Source organism: Lynx canadensis, chromosome C2, assembly GCF_007474595.2.
Source record: "Lynx canadensis isolate LIC74 chromosome C2, mLynCan4.pri.v2, whole genome shotgun sequence".
NCBI lineage: Eukaryota > Metazoa > Chordata > Mammalia > Carnivora > Felidae > Lynx > Lynx canadensis.
Window position 1 is genome coordinate 49,360,687 of NC_044311.2, and position 14,012 is coordinate 49,374,698.

A 14,012-nucleotide genomic window follows, 5' to 3' on the forward strand; every position below is an offset into this window, starting at 1 on the left:
GGATGCCAGTCAATGTGCATTTTACCTCTTATGATACTAGGTATTTTGTTTTCGCACAAATATTCTTGAGCTTTATACTTGGACACAGGTAAATTCCTTAGAAATGGTTTGATCCTTTTGGATCTTGCTTTTACAACTTGTTTGGTGGGACTAGGGTAGTGTTCAGTCCAGGGACAATTATTCTCCACTGCTGAGGCAAGACCCTACTGTGTGAAACTCAAGGTCTTCCATTTTTGTCCTGTGTGAATACTAGGCATTTTTATCTCTAATCCTTTTTCATGGTTCCTTCCCTAGTTTCTGGTAGTTTGCTCATATGCATACTCACATACTCAGCTGAATACTTGATCTCTAGAGATCCTCTTCTGTGTGGCTTTCTCCTCTTCAGGACTCTGTCCTTGGTGTCCGTGAACTCTCAGCTCCTTCTCAACTCAAGCAGTCTCTTAAGCTCTGATTGAGTTTCCCTTCTCTACGTTGTAAACTGCAAATGCTTAAGGCAATACACTGGGGCAATTATAGGGCTTATCCTATATGTTCACCATCTCAGAGAGGTCGCTCTCCTTTTTGCCTGATGTCCAGTGTAATGTGCACCATTGTTCCATATATTTTGTCCATCATTTGGTTGTTTCAGCAGGAAGGTAAATCCAGTTCTTGTCACTTCATTTTGCCTGGAAGTGGATGGAATTGGCACTCTTAATACTCCCAAACCCCCACAGTTATTCTAATATTCAGACAGATTAAAAATCATTCCTGTAAAACTCTAGTCAAAATCTGGGTTGATGGTACTTCCATGAAGATCCTCACCTAAAACAAGTACAGAATTATTATAATGAAGCAAATTACAAGTGTGCAAATATTTTATTATATGTGAAATCATAGAATCTAATACCTTGTCCCCTTGCTATATTGTGAGCTTCCTAGGAGGGAGCAGGATCAAGTCTTCCCCGTGCTCCTAGCATCTTTACAAAGGAGATACTCAGTAAATCTATGTCAATGGCAAGGAGGAAGAAATGAAATATATCTTCTGCCTATCTGAGTGATCGCTTTCCTTTGTATTAAATTGGAAGTAACACATCTCAGAAAGTTTGTTGTAAATCTCTTAAGTATATTTAGTAGAGAAAAACTGCATTTTTTAATAGAGTTCATAAAGCCTTAAGAATTAAGAACACTTTCTGACATTCAAGTAACCTAAATTCCTTCTTCCTAATGCAACTGAGGTTCAGTCTATTTTGCCTTGTCTTCCAGGGGGCCACAATAACTGCTCATCTTCATGCTTAGAATCACAGGATACTAATTTTTAAGAGATCTTAAGGAATGCCTTGACTTTGGGCCTGAACATTCAAACGAAGTCTGATGAAAGTCTTTTTGCTAAGAGTAATAACTGTGCTAAATATAACCATCACAAACTCCCTTGGCAATCCATTCTTCCAACAACCAGACTTATCCATCTCTCTATAGAACAATATTTAGATCAGTTTTTCATCATTTATTTAAGTCATCCATTCATTCAACTGACATTTATTGATCATTGATATTTTCAGACCATTTGTAAATAAATTATGGTTTTCTTTCTAATCCATGAAATAGTTGTTAAGTTTCCATCTGTAAATATATTTTTATGGCGATCCTGATATAAAAAGTTAATTACTTGGTTACTTGGTTACATGGTCTTTTGCATAGATTTATACATAAATTTCAAAATTATAAACATCATGTTTCTATTTCATTAACTGCCTAGGCCTATCAAAATTATGTTAAAAAGAATGGTGAAGAAAAACTACTTCCTGGACTTGACCTAAATCACAAACAACTATTCTTCTTGAACTTTGCCCAGGTAGTGTATCTTTTTTTGATTGATAGATATGAAAATCATGTTGAGTTATAATTTCATAGTAAGTTAGATATTGCATGCTGAGTTTTCTTGTTTTAATCAGTTATGGCAGAGCATTTGACTTGAGTGACTTTCATTGTTTATAACAGACTATCATATCATATTAATGATAATTATGTTTCTGGTTGCCTATCACTGAACAATTATTTGAAGAGTAAATGGTTGGGGAATGCAGAATTCCAATTTAATTTTTGCAATAGGAAGTTGGCTTTCTCAAACAAATAGTCTTTGAACCTAAGCACACTACTTTCCTTTTTCTATCCCTATCCCTAGGTGTGGTGTGGGACCTACAGGCCAGAGTATGCTGTCAACTCCATTAAAACAGATGTTCACAGCCCAGGGAATTTCAGGTACATGGGTTTGAACAGCAGTCCGGTGCTCCAATATTGACTCCATTACTTCTAAATTTGGAAATTGTTTTTTTTTTTCTAACTGTGACTATAAAATTTTGAAATACAGTTGTTGTTTTTTTCTTTTGAGGGTCATAGAACAAATGATCACCAGAACAAAACAGGATAAATGTCATGTTTACATGAGCATAGCCTTGACTGCTGTTATCCTCAGAATATACGTGACCAATGCTCAGTGCTTGATGGATTCCAACAAAGATGCTGCCTGAGAATAGTAGCTCTATTTAAAGCTAGCATAGACATTTTTAAGAGGCTATGAAAAGTTTAAGCCTAGCACCAATGAGTACCTATTCCAAAGAAAGATTTGCACTCAACATAAAGAGAAATGTTCTTTAATTAGAGGTTGATTAGAATTAGAGGCTTAATTAGAGGTAATCAGTGGCTGTCCAACATAAAGTTAGCCCCAGAGCTCCAGGAGAGGATACCTTGAAGCAGAAGTCAGAGAACAGGTCATTAAGGATGCTGGAGAAAAATGCGCTGTAGAGTGGAGGGTTGAGTTAGAAGAAATCTGAAGTCCTTCCGAGACCAGAAAATCTCAGAGAAATCAAAACAGTGAAAGAGAATCAGTCAAACCAGTGTTAAAGTGTTAAATCCTGGATCCCTGTGTATCCAGTTAGGACTAAATTATTAATGCTCCCCCTTCCAACATACTATACCGCTTCATCACTGCTAAATGATCAACAACACTTCTCAAGCAGGAACTCTGAAAAACAAATTAAAAATTTTGTAGAGTGGTTAGAAAACAGTTTGAGAACAAGAGAGAATCAAGGGGCTGAGTTTTAAAAGCCCTTCCTAAAATAGCCATAAGTATACTGCCCGGATCATTCACTCCTGGGGAAAAACCACATTCAATTATGAAACAATAAAATAGCACATTTACAAATTAAAGAATTTACTCAGCTTGTTCTAGTATCATCATTGTAATCACCATCATTTAGTATTTGCCTTAACAGTTCTTTCAAAATGCATTCTTTCAGCAACTGTTTATTGTATGCCCAATGTGTTTATAATCCAAGGTAAATTCAGTCTTGGTAGAATATTCAAATTAACTTCTTTTTTAGGTAATGAGCAGCAAAAGTCACTAGGTCAATTCCCATCATGGTTTACCCAAGTAACTGTTTCGTTTCTAGAATTTGCTTTTTCCTTACTGAAGTCTTCAGAAATGAAGGTACGGGAATCTAATTCTGAAGGCAACGAATGCAATTTATACGCTCACATTAACCATGATAACAATCTAATTGGTCAAAGTTCTTCCCTCCATATCCCGATGAACTAAAGCATATGTCCGTAGAAACCTAAGTGAATTTAAGTAATATCATTGTAGTACGTGATACACCTGGCATCCTCAGAGAATGAGGCTTGCAAATTCAAAGCTTTTGATAGCTACAATTTGTCCCTTGAGTGTTAATGTTTTCATCTTAACCACTGGATGAAAATTTTTCTGTTTAAAATATTTTCTACCCTGTTGCCTTATTAACACAGTATCCTCAACAAAACCTAGCCTTTGTTTTTAAATGACACAGACTATTGTTATGACTACTAGTTGGCATTTTAGTGCTTATTAGTCTCCTGAAATCCTCAAAAGCTAGTGTGGGGAGCGACTTATTCCTACAATACGGAGCCACTGATGGGGATACAATAGTGCTTTTTTTGACTTTTAATTTTGGCTTTTTATTAGGGTTTTTCTGTTTGTTTCTTTCCTAGTTCTCTTTTCTGTTACTACATTGCCTGCCTTTTGCCATTTCATTCCTTTATTCTGATTAGGTCAGAAAGCATATCTTTAAACTTGTATGGTAAAAAAAAAAAAAAAATGAATGCAAGCTTTGAAGTAAGAAACACTTGCGTTCCACCCATGATTCTGCCATTTGCAAGCTGTTACTTAATCAATTTCTTAATATATAAAATGAGGATTAAATTCTCATAAGAGCCATTGAATATTAATGTTAATATAGAAGTGTCTGTTACATATATGTGTGTGAAAATTAGTACTAGAATTATTTTTAGACACGAAAAGTATAAACAGAATAAGAATTTCCATGAGTAATTTGAAACAGTTTTTAGTAACTAAAGTCAAGGGCTCTTTGTTGCTCATTTCTTATGTCTGTATAGTTCAGAATGTCAGTAACTGATCACTGGTTAAATGATATGTAGGTAAATATGTAACTGTCCTACCTTCAATTTTAAACTGAAAGGATTTTATTATAAATATGTAAAATTTGCTCCCTATAAAAGTACATATTATTTTATTATAAAATATGTAAAATTATTTGTAACTTTCATTTTCTCTATCCTGGTGCAAAAGATGCCTCCTTGACTATTTTTCATTTATAGCAAGAAAAGTATGTGTTGTTTTTTTTTTTAAAAGGGTAAATGGAATGCCAACCCTTTGTCAAGGAAATTATTATTTTCTCTGGAGGTAAAGGGATTTCCTTGGCAAAAGGTTGAGGTTACATTTAGTTTTGGAAACAAGCTGCTTCCTGGCTCTACAAAGTAAAACATATTTTTTAAAGAGCCTTAAAAACTAATAGGAATTGAATTGCTAGTGAAAAATTGTGCATAGTGGGCTGTGTAGAAACATTTCTGAAATAGAGGGAGATTTTGTAAGCTTACACTTAAATATTCACAGTATTAACAACAAAAGACAAAATATACTTGATATAAAGCTGAATCTATAAAACAATTTGTTAGGTCTGAGCTGTAATTGTCTTATTCTTCCTAACCAAAGTCTTATGTACTTTACATAAACTTCTAAAAACTTTAGTATTTAAAACAAAAACATTTCCCCATGAGGTTCTAGAAATTGAACTCAAAATTTAAATGACTTCTTTGGAAATTCAGTTTTTCTTAGCCATCTGCAGTCACTCGGAATGGTTGTTATGATAATATTTACCATATAAACTACACATGTGTTTCTAAGTTATTCAGATGTAATACTTCTAAACAATATAAAAGGGTCTGATACTTTTTTTTAAAGGAAGTCCAAAGGGACAAAGTGATACCAATGTATATGCTACTTAAATAGTAAAATGCTTAAGTTGCTAGGGTCCCCTTGGTGGCTCAGTTAAGCATCCGACTTTGGCTCAGGTCATGATCTTGCAGTCTGTGAGTTTGAGCCCTGCATCGGGCTCTGTGCTGACAGCTCAGAGCCTTGAACCTGCTTCAGATTCTGTGTCTCCCTCTCTTCCTGCCACTCCCCTGCGCATGCTCTGTCTCTCTCTGAAAAACAAACACTTAAGACAAATTTTTAAAATAGATGCTTAAATTGGTGGATAATTGTCTTCCAGTCAGAATATAAGGGCACTTTATAGAACTAACACTACTAATAAAGCAAGAAATTTTCCCCACAGATTAATTTCTAGCACTTTTTGTAAGATAGTCTTTCTAGTGTTTTATGTAGACATTTCCAAGTAATATGGTGATTTTATTCCCTATTATTCTATGATATAGTATGCATATGCTAAATTGTCTTTGAAATACTAATGTTTCCTCCATTTACCTTAAATATTAACATTGGTTTTGATATTTTGTAAGTGTTAGTTTGGATTTTGGTGAACCCTGTAGAATTCCTGTTAGCACTTGTTAATCTTCAGACTGGATCTGGGAATCTATTCTGGCATTTATTTCTTTGTCAATCCATAGTGGAGCATAAGCTGATCAAGGTGACCTTACTTTAACAAAATCATCAACAACAGTTAATGATAAAGATTGGATAGTTTACTTATGAATGAAGCTAGTTAACCTGGTAACCAAGTCATTCATTTAAAAGAAGGAACAAAGGGTTGTCAGAAGACCAATTAATTGCAAAAAGCTCATTCAGTAATTCAAAAATCCAGTTAAGTGCAGGCAGAGGTAGTCTTCTTGGTCACCTGATGTTCAACTCTCTATATCTTAAATGTTTTTAAAAGAAGTGATTATTTGCCAAGGCAATAAACAACAATAGTACAATAAAATATTTTATATAATAAAATAAAACTTTCCAGTAAATCACTTTAAGAAATAATTAATAAGAGCCATTTATCTTTGTTATTATAAACACATATGCCACACGGTTTTCATGTAGCACGAAATTCAGGTAAGTATTTTATGTAATATTAATGAAATATGACCCCACTCTTAAGAGAAGGGATTCGTTTGATTAATAATGTATCCATTTTTTGAAATAGATTATTTATGTCCTCCATCCAAAGATTTAATGTAAACAATAAGACATTAATTAGAGTGCTAGGAAGGTAAGTGAAGGCCTGGTACGTTGTTGACCTAATTATTCAGAATCAAATTGTCTAAGCGAAGCCTTTGGATGGAAAGAGAAGAGCTGGAATTGAAATGAAGAGCTAAGTGTGCCTGAGGTTGAGTGTTGCCACATTGCTAACTCCCATTGGTGCTTTGTGAAGACTTCCCTTTTTTGAGGGGTGTGTGTGTGTGTGTGTGTGTGTGTATGTGTTTAATTTCCTTAATATTTTTATGACAAATGTAGAATTAAGTCATGGGTTTGGACATTTTACTGAAGTACTTGTCCCCATATGATTATATCTAAGACACAATCCTTTTATTAAAAAAGTTTACTAAAATGAAAACAAAAAAGAGCAGCTCTTCCATTCAGTGACTCTCAGATGATTTCCTTGCCCATCAGGGAGCTTCCTCCCCAGTTGGAGGAACAATCAGGCCACCATGATGACTGTCATTCAGCCAGCATATAGGGCTTCCTAAAGTGGAAAGGGGATTGAATTAAATGAATCAAAGCATCTTTCTGTCTCAGAGTCCATGAGCCCAGAAACTTAAAAGACTAAAGACCAATACAAATTCCTGATGTCTAAAATCCTTTTATTCTTTGGAGCGCCTGGCTGGCTCAGTCGGTAGAACATGTGACTCTTGATTGTGGGGTCATGAGTTCGAGCCCCACGTTGGGAATAGAGATTACTAAAAATAAAATAAAATCTTTTTATTCCTGCATATAATCACTTTTGACCAAGTATCAAGTGAATTTGTTCTTAAACTTTTAGATGTAAGAAGTGACACATTTATTATTATTATTATTATTATTACTATAATAGCAAATTAACTCAATCGCAAGCTCCCACCCTAAGCAAGGAAGTAAGAAGTTTAATTTCAGTAGTTTTCAGTGTACTCCTTTTTAAGATTGTTCAGGAACCCGAAGACCTAGAAATTAGGGAATTAGCCTCCATCTCCAGCCTGCTGTGGTCACTGCTGATATCCCTGCAGTTCAAGGGCTCCCTCTGAAGTCAGGTGGCTCCATTTCCTTCAGGTGGTCATGGGCAAGGGCCCATTACACCCCATCCTATCAGAGGTTCTCTCAGGACCCTGCTTATAGTGGGAGGCATGTCTGTGCCATTCACACAAAGGAGAGGGCACATTACTGGGCCCCTCCTCAGCACTGGGAAGCCAGTCTTTTCCGTATCAAATGGACTAATAGATGTAAATGCCCCAGCTCTGGCCCCCACCCCGTTTCAATCACCACCCGCCCTCCCCCCAATACCAGGAAGATTCGTATTAATCTTTAGGACTTTTCTAGGAGTACTAAAAATACACACATAACCAAAAAGGTTTACATTCTCCCTGAAGGGATAGAGGAGTTGCGATGTTGGGGATGAGAGATAGTTGATGTGGTAATAGTTGACACATTAGGGAGTCAGATTTTCAGAAATTCAGTTATCTTTCCCGGAATGGGAATAAGGAAAGCAAATGCTTGCTTTCTCTCTAGTTGGTTGTAGCAAATAAACAACAAAAATGCCAAGCAGGACATTTTCTTTATAATGCCCTATTCCTTGTAATCACCGTGACCAGCCAACAGACTCATTTATTCGGTATGTATGTCCTGAGTCCTACAATATACAAAGCACTGTGCTAGGCTTGGGGGGAGGGCAGCAGGGAGCAAGAGATACACAGTATTTTGCCCTCACATTACAAGGTAGGGTTATGTCAGGAAGTAAAGAAGGAGAACAAATCACTGTGAACCAAGAGGGCTACTGCAGGTGGAAGGAACTAATCTGGACATTATTTGAAGAAAGCCTCTGAGGAGGGGTGTTTAAGTGGAGGCATGAAGGCTGAGAAGGAGTGAGTCATGTAGTCACTGGGGAGTAAACTTTCCAGGATGGTCAGTGGGAGCAGAAAGCCCTGAAGAGGGAAAGAAATTGGCTGGTTTGATGAATGGAAAGTAGGTCGGTGTAGTTTGAGAGAAATGGGATGAAGAACTTACGTACTATGAGGAAGCCAGGAAGGTCGGCTGGAGCCCTCAAAACACTGGAAGCCACAGAAAGGAAGTTGACTTTCATTCAAGCCCCTGGAAGATTTTAAATAAGGGAATTAGGGGATTTGATTTAGAGAATGGATTAGAGGAGATAAGAGTGCAAAGATTTACACTTAGCACATCTGCCACGTAAGGAAATCTCAGTAATTAGAACATACTCTCCTGTCACTTGCTTGAGGTCTTCCCATCACCCTAGTCTGTTTGCCTCCCTGCCCTTCCTCCCAATCCAAGGTGGGTGTGGTGGGGTGGTCCCAGTGGGAAGAGAAGGGAAGGAGCTGGTTTGGGGTTGACGTGAAAACATCACCTCTGCATCACTGTACTGACCTATCTGTCTCCTCAAATGTTGCTTGGTGCCGAAAGTGGGTTGGACAGTGTTGTTTTTGCCCATTGGGGTCAGAGATAAGAAGAAATTGACTTTCTGCCAGCCTTTTCCAGTTACTCAGGCTGAATCCAGTTTCTGATATCTATGGAGTTCTTTTGGAAAGAAAGAAAATAATTCTCTTCCTTATTAAATCAACAAATATCTATTTAGTCTGTTATACTTGTTATTGTGTGAGCCCTTCCAAAAGATAATGAACACTCATGATTTTATTTTTGGCCAAACTCTTATTATAATAACTGCAATTCCAAATATGTATTATTCATTTATTTTACAACGTGTATATCTTACTTACTTTACTGACAACCTTAAGATGCAGGTACTATTATTACATGCATTTATAGAAAAGGAAAGTGAAGCACAGAGAAGCGAAATAGATTCAACTTATAACCAGGATTCAAGCCATGCCATCTTCAAATCTGTGCTCTTAATTCCTGTGGTTTGTTACCTGCTCACTTAAAAATTCTATTAACAAATAACAAATTTATTCTACCTGTTTCTTTTTTATGATAATTATTACTCTCTTAAACTGTAAATTTCAAATTCCCTCAATAGGCCTACACCTATAGAAATTCTGTAGAGCTTCTCCTATATGGTATGGACATAAGTATCAAATGCTGATGGTGACTTTGTTTTGTTTCACAGAATTATTGGGACTTTGCAGAACTCCCCTGAGTTTTCAGAGGCCTATCATTGCCGCAAGAACTCATACATGAATCCAGAAAAGAAATGCCGAGTTTGGTGATCTTCAGAAAAAACGACATAGCCTTTGGTTAGCCTTGCCAACACCATGAAAATGGGAAACTCTGTCCAAGAGAAAATGGGCCACCGAAGTCACTGTAATTATATGGGGGTAGTTAACAGAGATGAGAGAGCATCATTTAGAAATGAAGTTAGGTTATTCTGGAAAAGGTATGGAGAGGAGGGGTGGGGTCTGGTGTCTATCAAATCAATCACTTCTCACTGTGTAAATAACGCTTTATGTCTAAAGATATTACCATTCATTTCTGTTTCTCATACGGTCTGCCAGTTTGATGTCACCTCTTGAAAACAGTGTTAACCACTTGATGTAGACTGGGATTTCTAATCAAAGGGAGAAAGAAGAGATTGGAGAATACAGTTGGCTCCAAAAGCACAGCAGTGGCATGAGAGTTAAAACACACATTGCCTAATTACTTATTTTTATTTTTGTTTGTAACATTTATGCTCCTGCAAAAATCTTCCAAAGAATTCTTATACATGTTGGGGCCGTGGGACTTAATGTAATTTTAAACCAGTTTTGCCAATCATCAGTTATTCATCCTGAAATCATTGTATTTTAAGCTACTCTTAGGGCGAAAATGAATGTCTGAAACTATTTTTCATTATACCTGCTTTCACTGATGTTGAAATTCTCAAGGCTCCCTGCAATTTTCTAAGCAATTTCTTGTTCTCTCTCCCTCTCAAAACTTGATCTTTTTAAGAGATTTGTAGTAATGTATAAATAATAATTTTTATATTTAATTATTACATTTATGACTAAGTAATTATTATTATAGGTAATCACTGAATATCGAAGTTTCAGACAGATAGTTCCGAACCAAGATCTGTAAAGTGATGTACAGATGAAGATTTGAGATTTTTACACTTATAAATCATATTGATAAAAAACTTTAAGCACAAACTAGGTGAAAAATGGCCATTGGACATTTGTCTAAAGATACATAAGACCTGTGGTTTACAATCAGGATTTTCAGAATAAAATCTGTCCCTGAGGTGGCTCCGATAAAAGGGCATCTATATAGCTCTGCATCTCTTTATCTTTTCAGGTTTGTTGTCTGATGGAAATATTTTGATAATAAATTGAAATTGTGAGCCCATTACTCACTAAGCCTATTGTGCTAGCTGTCTAGCTTTGGAAAGTGCATTTCTGAATATAAATGAGAGACTTCCCCACCTCAGACAGACCTGCTTCTAAAATCCTAACTCACATAAGAGTTCTGGGAGGGGACTGTTGCGTCCCTGATAGGAACTCATCTCTTGAGGCTTTCATGTTCTCTTTCCCTGTCCTTTTAGCTAGTTTGGTTCATTTCATTACTTGATTAACGTTTTACAAAAGAGGCACACTTCCAACATCCTTATTTTTCCTAACAAAACGAAAATGAGGGAATTTCTGTTCAAAATATGAGTGTTGGTTTTCTTGCTTCTTGAAAGATGCCCATTGGCCTTTTTTAAAGAAAAAAAAAGTTATTGAAATATAACACACAACAGTTTCATAAAACGTAAGTGTACCCAGCTCAGTGAACTTTCTCCTATCGTAGACAGCCCTGTAACCAGCACCTTTAAGAAACAGAATATTACTAGTGCCTTAGAAGCCCCTTCTTCCAACCACCACTTTGCTCCTCCAAGGACAAATACTGTCCTGACTTTTAATATCATACATTGGTTTCAATTAATTAGTATGTATTCTTTTGCGTCTGGCTTCTTTCACTCAGCATTACATTTGAGATTCATCCATATTGTTGCATTTGACTGTGGATCTTTCATTCTCATTGCTCAATAATATTCTATTGTGATTTCAATAGAATATTCAATAATATTCTATTGTGATTTCAATAGAATATTCAATAATATTCTATTGTGATTATACTGCAGTTCACCCATTCCATTGTTGATAGGCACTTGAGAAGTTTCCAGTTTGGGGTTGTTACAAATGGTGCCATCTTTTTTAACTTGAGATTTTAATGGGCTCATTTCCACAAATATTTCCTAAAGTTATTATAAATATTGAAAATACAGTTTTATACTAGCCATGGATATCCTTATCTTTTCTTCTTGTATCACTACCACTGTTATCATGGACAATTAAAAGTATACTTATGGGTATCTTTCTTTAAACTAAACTGAAAACACTTTTAAGTAATATTGGTAATTGAGCAATAGGAGGTTCCAGTTCTGAAGAGAACAACTATCTTTGAATCACTTAGTATCTATCTTAGCCAAAAAGCAACTAGTACAAATTATGAAAAGACACTAGATTCCCCACTCTTTAAAATGTCAGACTCCCATCCCTATGGAAGGACTTGAGTGAAATTTTATGGGCGGATGGGGCAGGGGGGAACAACTCTCTAGTGTCTGGATGTCCTGTGTCTAGAAATACCAGATTTCCTGGGACTAAGGGATACACCAAAGTGAGAAGGCCAAAACTTTCCCCTCCCTCACACATGAGGATGTTCTTAATCTTGCATGGCACTGTTGTTGAGTTGTATGGATCTCTCTCAACCAATCCCAATCACTTGGAGGTGTTCCATCAGGTAAGCTCAAACATAAATCCAATTTCACCATGGATGAATCCTGGTCAAGGAAAGAGTTTAGAAGCTGAGACATTAAGGGTCGGGAGGCAATGTAACTCAAGGAAGAGGACAAAGAACTACTCAGCAGCCACCCTTGGTAAGGAGTCTGCCTTCATGCTTCAGTGTCCATGTGGATTCTAGCTCTAAGGTGGAAAGGATGCTATCCTGGGAGAAGAGTCTTCTCCTAGTCCTATTCTTCCATAAATGACAAGGTGACTTTGGACATTTGATCCATTCTCTTGGGTCTTTGCTTTTCCCCCCTGAAATAAAAGAAAGTTAGATTCTACCAGTAGTTCTCAACAAGAGAAGGAGAATGTATCCAGTACTTCTTTGCTTGTAATTTATCCCCCCAGTTAAGAACCACTGGGTAAAATAATTTCAAAACTCTTGTGTAAATGCCTGAGTCCAAGTCAACAACATTATAGTTCAAAGGACACAGACCAAAGTTTTATCTAGTTAGGGTCTACACTGCTCTTAGTAGTTTTCTTGAAAGCCTTTATTATTCCTGTTGTCACAGGTGGAGTTCTCAAAGTAGAAGATAACTGTTAGTTTGGAAATGAGACTCCATCCTGGAAAAGATGGAAAATCAGAAGGTTTTATGGGTTCCAGTGTCAAAAATACAAAATAAAAACAAACATTTTTCATAGTATTGCTTTTACTCTTAGTCCAGTCTTCCCTAATGCCCACGTAAGCCCCCACAGCGTTTATGTCTTGAAAAATGTTAAAGCCAATGTTAGAGCTTTTATCTCTGTAATCTTATACTTCCTGCCAGCTTCAAAATGGATCTTTTAACAATGAATGACATAAACTATTTCACCAATATCTTCTTATTTATATCACCCCATTCTTCCAAAGATACTATCATTTTCTGATCTGATTTCTTTCCACATATTCAGTGCAAAGGTTTCCAGATGGCATAGGAATTGACTTAGGCAGAAACCAAAAGTGTCTTTGTGCACCATCCCTGGGTTGAAGGATTTGACTTTTGGTTAATCAGGTGAAGAGAGGAGCCACATGGAACGAGTGTCAATACACATGGCACATGTGTATTGCATTCTATTCTTTTCTTTAACAGTGTTGTCTTAATTTTAACTCCTTTGTATTTGGAATTTCCTCTAAAACAGTGAGAAATACTACTGTTATTTTCAACTTTATAGCCAAACTACTGTGCTTCTGTTTTGTTGTTTGACAAAGCAGAACCTCTAGGTTGTGCAAGAGAAGCCTGACAGACAAATGAGCACTGACTTTTGCCAGAAATAATGATGGGCTCTCGGCTGGAACAGCGTAGGAAGACTGGAAGTCTAGCAATTGTGACTAAGTTTTATATTTCTGAATTTCCTTTCTACCCAGAAGCTAACAACAATTTTTTCAGGTATCCGGCATGTTAACATCTGATTCTACTCCTATAAATGCACTTGGTGTCATCTCTGATCTGGTCATTTCCAATTATAATGCATCCTAAAAGTCCACTCTGTATGCAGGAAGACAAAAATGGGGTCAAGTACAATATCTGGATTGTCAATTACCTTGGTGTAAGTCTTCCAACATGCATGCTATCAATGCTCTATGTCTCCTGAAATATGGCATCAAAGATGCAATGCTAAGGTGTTCATGGCAGCTTTACCTTTAGAATCAAAGCAATAGGGAGAAAAAAAGAAATAGCAGAAAATGTTTAGATTTGTTCAAAGAAAATCAGAAGAGGATGGAATTAAGTATGCATCATGATTTCAATTATGTT

The 14,012-nt window shown here is 36.4% G+C and overlaps 1 protein-coding gene across 3 annotated transcripts in view; it reads left to right on the top strand.

Moving 5' to 3' along the window:
• Nucleotides 1-13,722, top strand: part of MME (membrane metalloendopeptidase) — a 103,336-nt gene extending 89,614 nt beyond the window's left edge. For all 3 annotated transcript variants that reach the window (XM_030330301.2, XM_030330302.1, XM_030330304.1), the window contains exons 21-23: nt 1,736-1,831; nt 2,162-2,238; nt 9,588-13,722. In XM_030330301.2, coding sequence (XP_030186161.1) covers nt 1,736-1,831; nt 2,162-2,238; nt 9,588-9,687 — 273 coding nt within the window. In that variant the 3' untranslated portion in view covers nt 9,688-13,722. The remainder of the gene's footprint in view (nt 1-1,735; nt 1,832-2,161; nt 2,239-9,587) is intronic.
• Nucleotides 13,723-14,012: the final 290 nt, after the last annotated feature.